The following is a 19,289-nucleotide window of genomic DNA, read 5'->3' on the forward strand; positions in this document are numbered from 1 at the left end:
TTTAATCTATTGCCTGTAGCCTCCAAGGCGGTTCCCTCTGTTATTGCTTCTTCTGTTTTGGTCTCTTCAGTGTCTGGTTTCTGCCCTGACACAAAGGGGACGGTGGTGGACCCTTTTTTTTTTCTTTAGGCTCACTTGTTCAGTCGCACTGTGGGGAGGGAGGGACGCTGCAAACAAATAACACTGGCGTGTGCTCGCAGTGCCTCAGCCACACTGGGTCTGCCCCCGTTCACGGTGCATGTAGCCTCCCTGCCCACACTGCTCAGGCTCTAGGCTGCTCTGCCGGGAACCATCTGTGTCCGGCCCTGGGCTCCTTGCACCTCCCAGGTCCAAGCCGCTCAGGTTCAGGCACTCGGGTAGTCCTCAGAGGCGCAGACTTGGTTGGGCCTGAGTTTTGTGCCCTTCCTATGTCCGAGCAGCTCAGGTGATGAGGTGTTTGGCGAGCGCAATTGCTGCCACTTATCGCCTCCCTGCCACTCGGTTATCTAGGTGTACAACCAGCGCACCTTCTTAGGCGGATGTTGACCGTCCAGACCCTCAGGAAGTTTTAGTTAGCAAAAAAGCCTGCTTACAGTTTTATGGATAATGTCTCTCTGGGGCTGCAATTTCCCGCTTCTGGCTCTGGCTGCCTGTCACTGGAGGGGGATGGTCTGCAGCCGGCTATCTCTGTTCAGTCCTTTGTTCCGTGCGCAGGCCTGGCGGTGTCTTAGGTTAGGGCTGGCTTTTGGTGTGGTAGATATCCCACAGTCTGGTTTGCTAGCCCAAATTATTTCGCTCAGGTAGCGCTTGGGGTATTCAGGCCAGATCCTTACTCTAAGTGATGCAGCCCACACCGTGCCTCCCTGCCCAGCCCCCGCTTGCTAGTGGCGTGCCCAGGCGTCTGCGCTGCTTCTCCACTGGGGGAGTTACTGTAGGGCTCGCAATCTGCAGGTTTTAATTGTTTATTTATTTTTCCTCCCTGTTATGTTGCCCTCTGTTCTTCCAAGGCTCGGCACAGATTCGGCAGTGAGAAGGTTTCCTGGTGTTTGGAAACTTCTCTCTTTTTAAGACTCCCTTCCTGGGATGGAACTCCGTCCCTCCCTCTTTTGTCTCTTTTTTTGTCTTTTATATTTTTTCCTACCTCCTTTCGAAGACTTGGGTTGCTTTTCTGGGTGCCTGATGTCCTCTGCCGGCATTCAGAAGTTGTTTTGTGGAATTTACTCAGCGTTTAAATGTTCTTTTGATGAATTTGTGGGGGAGAAAGTGTTCTCCCCATCCTACTCCTCTGCCATCTTAGCTCCTCCCAGAAAGAGTACATTTTGAATCAGTTCTAATGAGGATGAAACTGGAGCCTATTATACAGAGTGAAGTAAGCCAGAAAGAAAAACACCAATACAGTATAATAACACTTATATATAAAATTTAAAAAGATGGTAATGATAACCCTGCATGTGAGACAGCAAAATAGACACAGATGTATAGAACAGTCTTTTGGACTCTATGGGAGAGAGTGAGGGTGGGATGATTTGGGAGAATGGCATTGAAACATGTGTATTATCATATGTGAAATGAATCGCCAGTCCAGGTTCAATGCATGATACAGGATACTCAGGGCTGGTGCACTGGGATGATCCAGAGGGATGGGATGGGGAGGGAAGTGGGAGGGATGTTCAGGATGGGGAACACATGTACACCTGTGGCGAATTCATGTCAATGTATGGCAAAATCAATATAATATTGTAAAGTAATAGCTACCAATTGTAATAAATAAATTTATATTAAAAAAGAAAATACTGAAAAATTCAACATTCAGAAGAGTAGGGTCACAGCATCCGGTTCCATCACTTCATGGAAAATAGATGGGGAAATAATGGAAACTGTGACAGACTTTATTTTTTTGGGCTCCAAAATCACTGGAGATGGTGACTGCAGCCATGAAATTAAAAGATGCTTGCTCCTTGGAAGAAAAGCTATGACTATCCTAGAGAGCATATTAAAAAGCAGAGATATTATTTTGCCAACAAAGTTCCGTCTAGTCAAAGCTATGGTTTTTCCATTAGTCATCTATGGATGTGAGAGTTGGACTATAAAGAAAACTGAGTGCCAAAGAATTGACGCTTTTGAACTGTGGTGTTGGAGAAGACTCTTAGAGTCCCTTGGACTGCAAGGAGATCCAACCAGTCCATCCTAAAGAAAATCAGTCCTGGTTATTCATTGGAAGGACTGATGCTGAAGCTGAAACTCTAATACTTTGGTCACCTGATGTGAAGAACTGACTCACTGAAAAAGACCCCAATGCTGGGAAAGATTGAAGGCGGGAGGAGAAGGGGACGACAGAGGATGAGATGGTTGGATGGCATCACCGACTGGATGGACATGAGTTTGAGTTAATTCCAGGAGTTTGTGATGGACAGGGAGACCTGGAATGCTGCAGTCCATGGGGTTGCTAGAGTCGGACAGGACTGAGCAACTGAACTGAACTGGTCGTGTGGCCCCACGGAGCACAGGGCCTTAACTCATCACTATCCTAGTCACCTTACTGTCAGGTCATTACTTTTTTCTTCATTCTAAAAATCCCTGGATAGGGAAGCTACACTTTCACCGTAAATAATATGGTATTTACAAACCCCCCAAAGAGATCCCTAGGGCAGAAAAATACTGATATCATGTAAATTATTGGCACTTCATCCTTTGTTGTGATATGGGAGGGAGTAAGGAACCTTAGTTAGACTTCTTACCTTGATGGGCTTTCTGAGAACCCTGTCTGCCAAGTTGACTGTATTCTGTCAATTCTTCCATTTTCCTTTTCTCCCCATGCCTACAGTTTTGATGGGGTGCCTTTTCTCATGCATGACTATGACTTGAGAAGAACAACCAATATAAAGGAAGTCCTGCCAGATGCTGCCCGTAGACACCCTTCCTTGTTTCGATGGAGTTTCCTGACGACCCTGAATGCAGGCAAATGGTTTTCAGATGCATGGGTAAGATGCATTTCCCAGGTCAAAAAACTGAATCCTTTGCTATACATGGTCACACACTGTCCTAGAAATAAATACACTATGTACAGTATAATTTTGATGCCCTTGTGAGGTGGTACTACCTGATAGAATTGGAGAAGTTCATGCAAAGGTATCATTTGATCTGAAAGAAGATTATTGCTGAGGGGAACCATGGGCAATAATGGTGATTTGTTTCATATATTACAGTAGACTGGAGCAAGAAGATATGTAGTGTGTGTGTGTGTGTGTGTGTGTGTGTGTGTGTGTTCATGAAAGAAAGAGGAAAGGAAGGGTGAAGGCAAGGAGAGAGAGACAAAAGGAGAGGTACAGAGTAGATGGGATATACACTGGGAAAAGAATCAGAAAAACGTGATGAGGAGAATATAGCAGTGTGTAAATAAGACAGTTTAGAATTATCCTGAATATTTTAAAGTGGGTAAAAAAATCAAGCCTGTCTTTTCAAGATAGTTTAAGAAAAAACAACTGACATTTTCCAGGTTATCATATGTTTACAGGGAATCCATGCAACCTAGGTTTTACCAATCAGATATACTCATTTTGAGTCTTTGATTTTGACAACAAATATCTGAGCAGGACAGACAGCAGACATTCATATTGCTAGCACCTATGAAAACAGAGCTACAATACTTGGGGGTCAGCTGTGGTAATAGCTCTCTTATTACATAATTGTATAATTAGGAAAATAAATCTTCATATAATTTTGTTTATGTTTTAGGTGGAATGGAATTTTATTTATGTTACATGTTAATCCTGAAGATTGATTTGATCCTTTTTCATGTTAAAAAAGTGACAAGTTAAGACTTAGGTAAAGAGAGAATTATCCACCTCAAATTCATTCTGTTAACAAGTATTACTATAAGGGACAGCTAAATGTTGGTTTATAATGACTGTATCACCTCAGAATACTTATTCTCATATGAGTATATAGCCTACAAATGCTGTTTGCATGTGTAAAATAGTGGTATCCATCTGATATTCCAGGTTTCTGTGTGTGTGTAGGCTCTGTATATAAATCTCATCATACATGAATAAATAGAACATACAGACTCAAGAGGCTTCTTTAGTATGTATAATGTATATAGGCTTAGTTTGCCATATAGCAAACTCTTGTCTTGTAACTCAGCTGGTAAAGAATCCACCCACAATGTGGGAGACCTGGGTTCAATCCCTGGGTTAGGAAGATTTCCTGGAGAAGGGAAAGCCTACCCCTGGAGAATTCCATGGACTGTATAGACCATGGTTCACAAAGAGTCGGACATGACTGAGCGACTTTCACTTTCACTAGTTTGCCATAAGTAATATTTTAACAAACATGTATTCCAAATGAAAAGGCAATTATTAATCTGATGTGTAATGTATGTTTTGTGAAAGTCTTATTGTAACTGATGAAATTGGATATGTTGTTATAAAGTTTTGTTTATTTTATAGGATTAATAGTTTTATTTTAGCTTGTTTAGATGGCAAGTTTACAGTGTTTAGTTTTTCGATTATTCTGGTTACTGAAAGGTATCTGAAAGCTTGACTTCAAATCTAATTATCTAGGAGGCTTTAATTTTAGGTTTCATGGTAGATCTTTCTTTGATCCCATGTTGTGCAGGCAGGAAATCAAAGTGGTGTTGGCACATGATTTAAAAGATTTGGATGTTTGGATAATTTTTCGTAGTAAAGAAATTGGTTTTGTTTGTGAAGGTTTTTCTGGGTGCTCTTTTTGGTTGGGTATAGTTATGGATTGATGGTAGTGGTGAGTTGATTATTATTTGTCAGTATAATTACTATTCTTGAGATTACTTGTGAAAATTAAATACCTAATCTGATCTATAATGAAATAAAAATAGATACTGAAGTTCTGGAAGATGTCCCTGGAAGCTCAGCTGAGTTCCTATTTTTTAGTAAAACCAACCTTTGTGTGGAACATTTTCATATCCTTTTGTGAAAGAATAAATCTCAAGATTACAGAGGAATTACTTGAGAAATTTATCTCATGCATAAAGATAATGAACCAGGTACAAGTTTTATTTAGCACATTAATATGGGAACAAACAGGATGACAAAACTCAGTCAATAGAAAAGCGAGAAACCAACATGCAAAATTCTCAGTGCAACAAAGAAATGCTAAGAATTGCATTGCTAAGTTGGATACAAGCCTAGTGTATTATTTCAGTTAATACACTCTGACAATAAAACTTAATTTTAGAGTTGTCTTCTCTATGAAAACTCATTTGCATCTCTACCAGACAAAAATCCTGTCCTCTTCTATCAGTTTTCTAGAAGTCAACATCTAATTTTACATTGTACATCAGTTCAGTTCAGTTCAGTTGCTCAGTCATGTCCGACTCTTCACAACCCCATGAACTGCAGCATGCCAGGCCTGCCTGTCCATCACCAACTCCCAGAGTTTACTCAGAGTCATGTCCATTGAGTTGGTGATGCCATTCAACCATCTCATCCTCTCTCGTCCTCTTCTCCTCCTGCCTTCAATCTTTCCCAGCATCAGGGTCTTTTCCAGTGAGTCAGTTCTTTGCATCAGGTGGCCAAAGTATTGGACACAGTAATTCAAAGAAAGGTACATTCCCATAAGAGTCAGATGATCTTTAGGTGTGCTTGTTAAACAGTGTGCTACAATGATACTGGAGGATTCAACGATGAACTTATGCTTGTTCTGAGTTTTGAATAATTTAGGTTCCCTCTTGTGCTCATAAATAACCTCTGTAGATTATTTAGAGGAGGGTCTTATTGTGATTTTTTGTTATTTAACCTTATTAACTTGCATCCAGTGCAGTTTAAAGGATCAGTTAATACACATAAGGTTTATTGTTGTATAATCAGCAAATCTTGATTTAGATTGTGTTAAATAACTATTAAGCTTAATAAATTAGGTTCTGTCTAGAGCATGTATAGGGAATCTAGAATTTCATTTTAAATAGTCTCTACTGTTCCAGATTCTTATTTTTACTACGACTTGAGAAGTTCACTTGAATCAGGTTTCACACATATACCTACAAATGTGGGCAAATGTCTCTCTCCTGTTCCTGGTAATCAGTGATCTTTCTTCCTACTGTAATGCTGGGATAGAGTGCAACAGGGGATACCAAACTGTTTGCCTAGGAAAGCTGTAGGCTTTGATTCCAAATACCAATTATGCATGTGTCCTTAGTAGGGACTGGTGGCTTGTTCTTTTGGATTGAATGACATGTATTCTCAAATATGATCCTTCAGTTATGACCTTGATGACACAATCAATTTTTCCAATGTGTCCAACTGGGAATTTCCAACTCCCAGTGTAAAGGAGTACATATTTTCAGCTTTGCAAAAGACTGCATTGCCATGAAACATAGTGGCTCAGTAAAAACAAATTTTACCTGAATTCAGAGGGGTGGTGAGAACAAGTTACTAAATAAAAGAATGTTTGGCACAAGTGTAATTGGAAAAGGCAAAAGAGAATGGGTTTTCTCATACACTCATGAGGAAGTAGAATGTTTAAAAGAGTACTAACAGGGAATCCCCACCTGGTGGTACAGTAGTTAGGACTCAGCACTTTCACTGCTGAGGGCCTGGGTTCAATCCCTAGTTAGGGAACAAAGATCCCACAAGTCACATGATGTGGCCAAATAAGAAGAAATAAGTACCAACAATTTCCAAAAAGAAAAGATGAATATGCACGATTAGATTGCCCTCATCAGTTTGTTCAATCTGGTGTAGGTAATGTCCTACTATGTCTAGGGTTATCAATGTACTTCTGCAGAGTTATCTGCTCCTCTCTAAAATTTAATCTTGGAAATTCTGACTCAGTCCACTGATCAGTTGGATTGGTGTCTAATTGAGATGGCAGTGTCAGCTTACACTAGGAAAGCTGTTTCCACGAGTTTCTTCCTTGCATATCAGTGGACAAGAGAGGGTCCTCTCAAACATGATTTTGAGGTTAACTTTTCCTATTTCTGTTCTGTATCATGTAGGAAAAACCTTCAGATGAACATGGGGATAAAGCAGAAATCACATAATTAAAATTAATTTGATTATTATATGATAGTAAATAGCAGTGTCAGAAAGGAGAATGCAATAGTCTACTAATAGGCTATAATGCATAACTGTTTTCAAAAGATTTGGTCTGTTTCTCTTTCCCTTACGTGTAAGAACATGCTGTGACTTATGTCTTGGTTCAGTGGTTAAGACTTCATGCTTCCAATACTGGGGACACAGGTTCAGTCACTGGTCAAGGAACTAAGATCCTGCATTCCTCTCAGCACCCCCACCCACCCAAAAAGGGAGATCATATTATGGGCATTGAACAGTTCTCCTGGTACTTCCAATCCATTCTTTATTACATTAAAAAAATTATCCATCTCTGAAATGTATTTCTATTATCATTTTACCTGCACAGTATTAACTAGGAATTTAAAATTTCCCTTTTTAACAACTCCTCCCATATTGAGGGCTTAATGCACAACGTTGAGCTATATATGAAGCATGGACATTTCTACTAGCCATGACTATTTGCAGGTGCTGGTTGTATTCTGTTGCCTTAAACAACTAGAAAACTAAACCAAAGAGCTTAAATAGTCATTCTCAGATACTGGACAGCAATCAGTGCAGAACTGTGATCCATGAGAGAAGGGAATACTAGGAGAGCCTTATAATTGCCCTCGTGTTTCGCCTGGATACTTTCCAGGTCTTACAGCAGGAGGACCCTAAGCAAAGCATAGCTGTCTTGTGGATTTGAGGAGAAAGAGATTCGATTTTTGGGAGATCAGAGTGTCTGGAATTTTGAGGGATGAAGTTCAAAAGTGAGAAAGCTTTCCAGAGAAAGGCCTCTAGAAATCTGCATGAGACTGGCTTGAGTATGTTGTTATCTATGAGACACAGAAATAGGGTGAAGTTCTACAAGGCTGGGCAAAGTACTAATAGGGAGCTTTTATTTGAACCATTCTAAGAACATATGGTTTTGAGAGCTGGACTGTAAAGAAGGCAGAACACCAAAGAATTGATGCCTTTGGACTATGGTGCTGGAGAAGACTCCAGCAAGGAGATCAAACCAGTCGATCTTAAGGGAGATCTACCCTGAATATTCACTGGAATGACTGATGCTGAAGCTGAAGCTCCAGTATATTGGTCATCTGATGTGAATAGATGACTCACTGGAAAAGTCCCTGATATTGGGAAAGATCGAGGGCAGAAGGAGAAGAGGGCGTCAGAGGACGAGATGGCTGATGGCATCACCGATGCAATGAACATGAACTTGGGCAAACTCTGGGAGACAGTGAGGGATAGGGAGTCCTAATGTGCCACAGTCCATGAGGTTGCAAAGAATCAGACACAACTAGGCGATTGAACGACAACAACAACAACATCATCAAGAGCTCACATCCATTGCCAACATTGATTGGATCATAGAAGAAGCTAGAGAATTCCAGAAAAGCATCTAATTCTGCCTCATTAACTATGCTAAAGCCTTTGTGTGAAATAAAACAAACTGTGGAAAATTCTTAAAGAGATAGGAATATCAGACCACTTTACCTGCCTCCTGAGAAACCTGTATTCAGGTCAAAAAGCAACCGTTAGAACCGGCCATGGAACAATGGGCTGGTTCCAAATTGGGAAGAGAGTACATCAAGGCTGTATATTGTCACTTTGCTTATTTAACTTACATGCAAAATCATGTGAAATGCCGGGCTGGATGAATCATAAGCTGGAATCAAGGGTGCAGGGGGAAGTATCAATAACCTTAGATAGCAGATGATACCACCCTTATGACAGAGAGCGAAGAGGAACTGAAGAGCCTCTTGATGAAAGTGAAAGAGGAAAGTGAAAAAGCTGGCTTAAAACTCAACATTCAAAAAACGAAGATGGTGGTATCTGGTTCCATCACTTCATGGCAAACAGATGGGGAAACAATGGAAAGAGTGCAAGCATCTTTTAATTTCATGGCTGTAGTCACCGTCCACAGTGGTTTTGAAGCCCAAGAAAATAAAGCCAGGCGTGCTTCAGTCTACGGGGTGACAAAGAGTTGGACACGACTGAGTGACTGAACAAGAGCTCACATGTGTCTGGAAGATACTCAAGTTCTAACTAGCCATATTAGAAGATAGACTTTTTTGGACATATGGGAACTTCAGTAAAAACCCCAGAAAGGTCACACCATAATAACAAGCCTAAACCAGCTCTAAATTAAAGGCTATTTTAGACCCACTTAAAAAAAAGTCCAATTGATTTGTTCATAATATAACCCCCCCAGCCAAAGAAAAATAAAAAGCACTTCCCTTGTAGCTCAGTTGGTAAAGAATCTGCCTGCACTGCAGGAGACCCATGTTCAACCTCTGGGTTGGGAAGATCCCTAGTAGAAGGAAATACCAACCCACTCCAGTATTCTTGCCTGGAGAATCCCATGGACAAAGGAACCTGGCAGGATACAGTTCATGGGGTCCCAAGAGTCAGATACAACTTAGTGACTAAATCACCACCACCAAAAAAAAAAAAAAAAACTGTAAGAGACAACAATACTCAGACATCTAACAGTGTAACAGTTACAGTGTACAAGATCCAGTAATAAAATTATTGTGCATACAAAGAAGGTTGAAAATGTGGCTTAAAGCCAGGGAAAAACTACACATAAAGATCCAGAAAAAAAAAAAAAGCTGATAAAATTAAGAGAAAGGGAGTTTTCAAAAGCTATTCCAAGCAAGTCTATCAAGGATTTAAAGAAAAATAACATAATGAGAGAGATGTAAGATATAAAAATAACTGAATAGAATTTCCAAAACTGAAAGCCTATGCCATCCGAAATTCTTCAGTATTTGTTGATAGTTTGTGTATTTTGAATAATGGCTCTATATCACTAAGGTGGTTGAATGAATGGATATAGAGTTATTCATAAGATTTTTTATTATCCTTGTAATGACTTTGGGATCAATGGTTATATTTCCATTTTTTCATTCCTGATTTTCATAATTTGTAATTGTCTCTCCTCCCCTGCCCTAGAGATCTATGGATTGTATTGATCTTATTAGAGATACAGTATGAGGTTTTGTTGATTTCTGCTCAGAACTTTTTGTTTTCTTTCTTTTGTTTGCTTTGGGTTTGCTTTTACGTTTTATGTAGTTTGCAAAAGGGTCAATTTTAGGTTACTTTAGTTATTTTTTCTTTCCATTATAAGCATTTAATACTATACATTTACCTCTAATACCACCTTAACTGTATCATGGATTTTGATGTGTTGTATTTTAATTTTTATTTTGAAATATTTTAAAATTTCCCTTAAGTTTTCTTTCTTGTTATTGTTCAGTTGCTAAGTCCTATCTGCTCTTTGGGACCCATGGACAATAGCCTGCCAGGCTCCTCTGTCCATGGAATTTCCCAGGCAAGAATACTGAAGTGAATTGCCATTTCCTTCTCCAGGAGTCTTCCCAACCCAGGGATTGAATTTACATCTCCTGCATTGGCAGGTGAATCCTTTACTGCTGAACCACCAGGGAAGCCTGACCCATGGTTTATTTAGAAATTTTCTTTTCAAATTTCCAGATGCTTTCAGATTTTCTAGTTATCTCACTATTGATTTCTAGTTTAATGCTGTTCTGGTCTGATTACATACTTTGTATGTTTTCATATTTATTGAAGTTCATTTATTTTATGGTTCAGAATATGACCTGTTATATTGTTATAAATGCACATGAAAGGACTATGTATTCTGCCATTAAATGAGTTGTAAAATAGCAAATAAAATGTGTCAACCCATCTTCCAATTTATTCACCCCAGCCCATAACCATAAGTTTATTTTCCACATATGTAACTCCACTTCAGTTTTGTAGATAAATTCATTTCCAGGCTTTTTTTTTTTTTTTAACACATATAAGGAAATCCAACAAGTCCATCCTAAAGGAGATCAGTCCTGAGTGTTTATTGGTAGGACTAATTTTGAAGCTGAAACTCCAATACTTTGGCCACCTGATGCAAAGACTGGTCTCATTTGAAAAGACCCTGATGCTGAGAAAGATTGAGAGCAGGAGGAGAAGGGGACGACAGAGGATGAGATGTTTGGATGGCATCATTGACTCAATGGACATGGATTTGGGTGGACTCTGGGAGTTGGTAATGGACAGGGAGGCCTGGCGTGCTGTGGTTCATGGGGTCACAAAGAGTTGGACACAACTGAGTGACAACTGAACTGAAGTGAAGCAATATCATATATTTATCTTTCTCTGTCTGACTTACTTCCCCCAGTATGACAGTCTCTGGGTCTGTCTATGCTGCTGCACCTGGCATTATTTTGTTCTATTTTGTAGCTGAGTAGGAGTCCATTGTATATATGTACCACATCTTCTTTATCTGTTCCTGTTTGGGGACATTTAGGTTGCTTCTGTGTGCTGAATATTGTACACAGAGCTGCAATGAACACTGGGGTGAGTGTGTCCTTTCAGGCCATATTTTTCCCTATATATATGCCCAGGAGTGGGATTGCTGGATCATATGGTAGCTCTGTTTTCATTTTTTAAGGAACCTCCATTCCATTGTCCATAGTGGCTGTACCAGTTTACATTCCCACCAACAGTCTAGGAGGGTGCCCTTTTCTCTACATGCTCTCCAGCATTTTTTGTTTTGTGCATTTTTTGATGATGGCCATTCTGACCAGTGTGAAGTGATACCTCATTCAAGTTTTGGTTTGCATTTCTCCATTAATTAGTGATGTCGAGCATCTTTTCATGTGCTTTTCAACAATCCATATGTCTTTGGAGAGATGTCTGTTTAGATCTGCTACCCATTTTCTGATTGGGTTGTTTGTTCTTTTGATATGGAACTGCATGAGCTGTTTGTATATTTTGGAGATAAATACCATGTTGGTTGCTTCATTTGTAAATATTTTCTTTTTCAGAGGGTTTTCTTTTCATTTTGTTTGTGCTTTTGTTTTCTGTGCAAAACATTTAAGTTTAATTAGGTCCCTTTTGTTTATTTTTGTGTTTACTTTCGTTATTCTAGGAGGTGGATCAGAAAAGATCTTGCTGGGACTTCTCTGGCAGTCCAGTGGTTAAGACTGTGCAAGCCATTTACTTACCCTTGTGGCTCAGCTGGTAAAGAATCTGCCTGCAATGTGAGAGACCTGGGTTTGATCCCTGGGTTGGGAAGATCCCCTGGAGAAGGGAAAGGCTACCCTCCACTATTCTGGCCTGGAGAATCCCATGGACTGTGTAGTCCATGGGGTCACAAAGAGTCAAACATGACCCAGCGACTTTCACTTAACTTCTTCACTTCATGTTTAATAATACATGTAAATTTCTTTTTAATGATATCTTTAGAGCTGGCATAAATCATCTTGCTTTTTAAAGGTGCACTTTCAGGAGGCTTTCACATCATTAAAAACTTTGGTGACTTCATCATTCACTGTTACTCCAGAAGCCATAGTGCCTGTGGCTGAGGCTGTGGTGGAGGCTCCCAGAAATCATCTTAATTTTCTTTAGTTGTTTGGTTTTTGATAACTTTTCATGATTCATAATCTCTCATTACATTATGTCTCTTCCTTAGCCAACATCGGCCCAAAAGTTGGTTTGGGTTTTTCCATAAGCTGCTGCTGCTGCTGAATCACTTCAGTCATGTCCGACTCTGTGTGACCCCATAGACGGCAGCCCACCAGGCTCCCCCATCCCTGGGATTCTCCAGGCAAGAACACTAGAGTGGGTTGCCATTTCCTTCTCCAATGCATGAAAGTGAAAAGTGAAAGTGAAGTCGCTCAGTTGTGTCTGACCCTCAGCAACCCCATGGGCTGCAGCCTACCAGGCTCCTCAGTCTATGGGATTCTCCAGGCAAGAGTACTGGAGTGGGGTGCCATTGCCTTCTATGAAGTTTTTACCCAACCTTATACCATGGCCTAGATCAGGAGCTGACAAACTGCAGCCTACTGTCTAAATTCAGCCCAGTGTCTGTTCTGCATGGCCTGAGGGCTGTGTATGGTCTTTGAATTTTTAAATCACTGGAAAAAATCAGAAGAATAATGTTTCATGATGTGTACAGCTCACATAAAACTCAAGTTTTTAGTGTCAGTAAATAAATTTTTGTTGAAACACAGCCATGCTTATTCACTTATGAATTGTCTAAGGCTGTTTCTGCACTGTAATAGTTCAGTAGTTGAGACAGAGCTGTGTCTCACACAAAGGAAAATAATATTTGACACTTGTCTCTTGACACATAAGTTTGCTGAACCCTTGATAAGAAACTGTTTGTGTTTTATAGAACTAAATTTCTCCTTAGAAGATTTGTGAATAGAATTATAAATTCAGTCTTAGAATTTCAATGTGGATTACTGCATAGACTTAAGATCTTGGTTTAAGACTTAAGAAACGGTAGGATGACCCTTCATTAAAACCTGTAACATAACTTTTTTGTTGATTTTGGTCTGATCAGGGCAGTCAGTGTTGATGATCTTCATAAGCTAGGATAAGGACACAAAGAAAGTAAATATAGAACCAGAGAGAGTACATTTGGAAAAAACTGGTTAATAGCTCACAGAAATTGAATAAATTTATTATCCTCCAACTGTCTGAGTTTGGGAATTTTTTTGAAAAATAAATGAAATAGATATATTGGTTGGACTGATATGGGGTATAATTAATCCTTGTTGTATTAAGTCTGGCATTATAGTTGGGTTAGATCTTCCTTAAATTCATCACTAGGAAGATTTTAGGCAAAAGTTATCAACACAGATAATGTGAACTCTTACAGGTTTGACTCTAATTATTCCTGCTCTTTTCCCCTCAGGAATTCTGCTGCCATGACCATTTATTTACTTTTTGAATCAATATACTAGTGTCCAAATAATATTCAGTAGAATTTTCTGTAACTCCTGATACTAATTTTTTCTGTGGTGCTTTTATTCTGGCTATTCTTTTGCAAAGAAGATTCCTAGCATAAAAATTTTAGGAAAGGGCTGCAGAGAACAAAGAGGTGTTATGACAGTGGTCTCAAAGTAAAAGTTATAGGTTGGTTCATGGAAAAGGACTTAATATTGTTAAAAATTCCCACCATTTGAGCGGTTTTAAGCACTAAGCAATCTGATTTTTTACCATAGTGGGGTGAATAGTAAAGGTAGTGGCCCTTGTTTCAATAAAAAATGATATTGCTGTTTATATTTTTGGCTAGTTCTCCTCAGGATTCCCTGATGGCTCTGTAAAGCATCTGTCTACAATGCGGGAGACCCAGGTTTGAGCCCTGGGTTGGGAATATCCCCTGGAGAAGGAAATGGCAACCCACTCCAGTACTATTGCCTGGAAAATCCCATGGACAGAGGAGCCTGGTAGGCTATAGTCTATGGGGTCGCAAAGAGTTGGACACAACTGAGTGACTTCACTTCACTTTCTCAGGATTACCTGTTGAGTGGTAGTATTTCCTTCTAAATGGAGTCATTGAGAAGATTTTGCATAATTGTCCTTTTTAAAAAAAAATGAAGTATAGTTGACTTGGAATATTATATTAGCTTCAGATGGAGGACATAGTAATTTGATATTTTTATGCTTTACAAAATGATCACAATAAGTCTGTTTACCCTCTCACCATAAAAATTATTACAATATTATTGACTATATTCCCTATGCTTTATAACCTCATTATTATTTTTATTTTATAACTGGAAGTTTGTACCTTTGAATCTCACCTATTTTATTCATCCTCCCTTCCCTCTGGCAAGTTTATTCTCTGCGTCTGTGATGCTGTTTGATTTTGTTATGTTTGCATGTTTTGGTTTTTCGATTCCATATAAAAATGAAACTTCAAGCTTGTAGAATAGCTTGAGAAGGACAGGTGTTAACTCTTGTCTAAAAATTAGGTATAATCCACCTGTTAAACTGGCTGGCTGGAGCTGGAGTATTGTTGTTGGGAATTTTAGGTTATCAGTTTCGTTACTAGTAACTGTTTTGTTCATGCTTTCTATTTCTTCCATATTCAGTCTTGAGAGATTGTACCTTCCTAAGAATTTATCTATTTCTTATAGGTTGTCCATTTTTTTTGCATATGGTTATTTGCAGTTATTTCTTACAATCCTATGTATTTCTGTGGTGTCAGTTGTAGCTCCTCTTTCATTTCTTATTTTATTTATTTGGGCCCTTCATCACTTTTCTTGATTATTCTGGCTAAAGTTTTATGAATTTTGTTTATCTTTGCAAAGAACCAGCTCTTAGGCTCATTGATCTATTCTTTAGTTGTTTTAGTCTTCATTTTGCATATTTCTGCTTTGATCTTCATTGTATCTTTTGTTGACTAACACTGGATTTTGTTTTTTCACTTTGTACTTTCCTTTAGGTGCATATTTTCAGATTTTCTTTTTTCACCTGAGGTAGACTTGTATCACTGTAGACATCCCTCTTAGAATTACCTTTTCTGCATCCAATAGATTTTTGGATCTCGGGGTTTCCATTTGTCTCCAGCTACTTTAAAAATTTTGTTTTTCTGACCTGTTGATCACTCATTGACTGTTCAATAGCATATTGTTTAGCTTCCATGTGTTTGTGTTTTTATAATTAATTTTTATCAGAGTATAGTTGCTTTGCCCTATTGTTTCTACTGTATAGCAAAGTTAATCAGCTATACATATACATATATTCCCTCTTATTTGGATTTCCTTCCCATTTGTCACCATAGAGCACTGAATGGGGTTCCCTTAGCTATACAGTAGGTTCTCCTTAGTTATATATTTTATACATAGTACCAATAGTGTGTATATGTCAATCCCAACTTTCCAATTCATCCCATACATCCCCTTTTCCCCCTTGGTGTTCAAACATTTGTTCTCTGTATCTGTATCTCTATTTCTGTTTTGCAAATAAAATAACTATACCATTTTTATATTCCACATATATACTAATGTTCATATATGATATTTGTTTTTCTCTTTCTGACTGACTTTACTCTCTGTGACCATCTAGATACATCCACATCTCTACAAATGATCCAATTTTGTTCCTTTTTACAGCCGAGTAATATTCCATTGTATATATGTATCCTATCTTTATCCATTCTTCTGTTGAGCGATAGTAGAGGACCCTTGGACTGGAGAGTCTTATGTGGGGCCCAGACCCCATGATTCTGGGGAGAATATTCTGCAGTTGTGATTATCCTTCCTTTTGTGGATTGCCTCCCTGACATATGGGTCTTAACTGTATAACGTCTCTAGATTCCTTTTTTATATCTGTAATTGTGGAAATGTTCTCTGCTAGTTTTTTTTTAAATGTATTTATTTTTGGCTGTGCTGGATCCTCCTTGTTGTGCTCTGGCTTTCTCTAGTTGCAGTGAGTGGGAGCTACTTTACATTGTGGTATATATATATGCTTCCCCTTGTCGTGGCTTCCTTTGTTGCTGAGCACAGGCTCTAGTTGCACAAGCTTCTGTACTTGCAGCACTCAGGCTTCAGTAGTTGTGGCACAGGGGTTCCTTAGCTGTGGCTTGTGGGCCCTAGAGCGTGGGCTCCAGTAGCTGTGACACACGGTCTTAGTTGCTCCATGGCATGTGGAGGCTCTCTGGACTAGGGATCGAACCCATGTCTCCTGCATTGGCAGGTGGATTTCTATCCACTGTACCACCACAAGTCTTTAGGTTGACCTCATAGATGCTTGTTCTGCCAGTGGTTGAGGTCCTGGTGTGTCCGTGGGAGAAGGAGAGTGGAGGGTTTTTCTACTCTGCCATACTGGCCACAACTCTAATCGTCCTGTTCCTTAACAAATTGATAAGTTGGATCATCCAGCAGCCCTTCTACTTTTAATTTCTCTACGCACAGATATAGAGAACTGAGAACCATTTAATACTGTTTTTTACTTCAGAAACAAGGTGTTTTGTGGAGAATTTGTCTTTATTTCTAGCTTGTTACTTACTAGAGCCTTTAAAATGTTCAGTCATAGGCTAGAGATAGTCTAAATTGGCTTTGTCCCATTCCAGTGTATTTTTCTGAGTATTTTAAGGTGAGGCCTGATTTACCTAAGCTATTAGATTACCCATATTACTACTTAAAACTACTGGAATCTAGTTTTAAACCCTCCTGTTAATCTTGATAGTTTTTGCTATTTAAATTTTTTTTTTGTTCAAGTTGTCCTTAAGGGAAAGGCTTCATGAATATCCTTGTATAATGGATTTCCTATTCCCTTTGCCATTTGGGGGCATTTTAGAAATTAAGCACAAATGAGTTACTTAAATCTGTTTTTGATTTTTCCTGTCCAGTTTTTTCCACTGTTTTCCCCACATGAAGGCCTAGCAGTTAAGTGAATCATTTAGTCTAGAACTGGTAGAGTCTAAGGAAATCTTGAGTTATGAAGCAAATTCCTATATTTATGAGGATTAAGAAAAGAATTATTGACTCAGCTCAGATATTGACCATGGTTTAATTCAATACTGATGATATGCCTTGTTGGTATTATGAAATATGATTCTTTTTTGAGAAAAAAGTGAGAAAAGGCAGCTTTCTTAGGGTGTTATGGGAACGAGAAGAAATACAGAGGGTAGAGTAAGAATGATGGAGAAGGCTATGGCACCCCACTCCAGTACTTTTGCCTAGAAAATCCCATGGACAGAGGAGCCTGGTAGGCTGCAGTCCATGGGGTCGCTAGAATCGGACACGACTGAGTGACTTCACTTTCACTTTTCACTTTTATGTGTTGGAGAAGGAAATGACAACCCACTCCAGTGTTCTTGCCTGGAGAATCCCAGGGACGGGGGAGCCTGGTGGGCTGCCGTCTATGGGGTCGCACAGAGTCGGACATGACTGAAGCAACTTAGCAGCAGCAGCAGGAGAATAAGAATGAAGATTAAGTTGTGTTGAGACAAAGGAAGAATACTTTAGTCTTGAGAAAATGTGAGGTAGCTAATGCTTCCTTCTGAAAAATAGCCATCTATCACCAACTTTACCAACAAGTGATCTAAAATTGGCAAATAATGGTAAAAGTAGCCATCTACTAAGTTTAATATAGACTATATATATATATATATATATATATGGACTGAGGTGTAAGATAAAATGCTGTGTCTTAAAAAAGCGAGGGGACTGTTGTGAATTGTACAGTACATTCTCCTAGACCCAGAAAATATTTTACTATATTTAATCATCAAAATAATCATAATAAATACATAGATTATTCCTCCCCTTTCCCATTTTATAGTTTGAACAATAAAGACTTTGAGAATATAAATGGTTTTACCAAGGTTAGAAAGCAAGAAGCATATGAAGCCAAGATTTGAATTTGGTTTAAGACATACACAAATAAGTAAGTATAGAGAACAGAATTAAAGAGGCATAAAATTAGTCATTGGAGTTTAATGCCATCAAAGTCTCTTTAGTTCAGAAATATTTCAGGATGTCTTTATGAGGAGGTAGCATTTGAACTAAGCTGTGCAAGTAGAGGACAGGTTTGTAACAGGTGAATGTGGCAAGGGAGGCAGATGTATGATAGAGGTGGGTGTGAATCCAATTCAGTCTGAAGCTAAAGCGTATTTCTTTTTTTTTTTTTCATTGCCCATAACTAGAACAGTGAGAGAGAATGTGGGAGACCATTGAAACTAAAAATGAATTGTATTACCTTGAGTTTTAAAAAAGTTTGAAAAGGGAGCTCTAGAAAAGAATAGGAAGAACCTTTAGTGCAAATACAACAGGTTCTATGGTATGGAATAAATCATTGCAAATACCATTACTTCCAATGGAAATTACATTTAATTTATCTTCTTGGCAACTCTTATCTCAGGACCAGTATTTCAGAAGTCCTGGTGGGTTGAATGGTAATGGATCAACATGGAGGTAGGGCTGGGTGTGGGGCTAAATGCAGGAGAATTGGAAAATGCTTTTGATAGGAGCCAATGTTTTCTCTGATATACTTATTTTTAGGTCAAACCATTTTTTCGTATGAAACCCTTATCAGAGGATGATAAGGAAAGAGCAAGAAATCAGAGGATTGCTAAACTAACTGATTTATTGGCAATTGCACAGAAGGAAAAAAAATTGGTGATATTTGATCTTAATGCTCCTCCTTCAAAACATCCTTCCAGATTATCGTATATCCACCTTGTAGTAAGAGTGATCCTTGACTCTAAGATTGAGCAACATCTGGTATGTATATCTCAGTATTTATGATAGAGTTTGGGAGGTGGATTGCTTGTCTCAAGAGCATAGCATTTGAACCTGGCCTACCTTGTAGATCTTTCCTGGGATCCTTAAATAATTCTGCTGTCTATAGAAATGGGAGTTGGTTGCTTATACAACTACATGTGGCAATCTAAGAATGACCCAGTTAAATTTACATCATTGGGGAAAACATTGAGGCTGTTTACTGTTCCGAACC

At 38.9% G+C, this 19,289-nt stretch overlaps 1 protein-coding gene across 1 annotated transcript in view; it reads left to right on the plus strand.

Moving 5' to 3' along the window:
* The window catches only part of LOC104998190 (glycerophosphodiester phosphodiesterase domain-containing protein 4-like), a 111,171-nt gene that overhangs the window by 45,672 nt on the left and 46,210 nt on the right, over window positions 1–19,289 (plus strand). The window contains exons 9-10 of the mRNA XM_010853256.1: window positions 2,804–2,960; window positions 18,836–19,057. Coding sequence (XP_010851558.1) covers window positions 2,804–2,960; window positions 18,836–19,057 — 379 coding nt within the window. The remainder of the gene's footprint in view (window positions 1–2,803; window positions 2,961–18,835; window positions 19,058–19,289) is intronic.

This window comes from Bison bison, unplaced genomic scaffold, assembly GCF_000754665.1.
Source record: "Bison bison bison isolate TAMUID 2011002044 unplaced genomic scaffold, Bison_UMD1.0 scf7180017864324, whole genome shotgun sequence".
Classification (NCBI taxonomy): domain Eukaryota; kingdom Metazoa; phylum Chordata; class Mammalia; order Artiodactyla; family Bovidae; genus Bison; species Bison bison.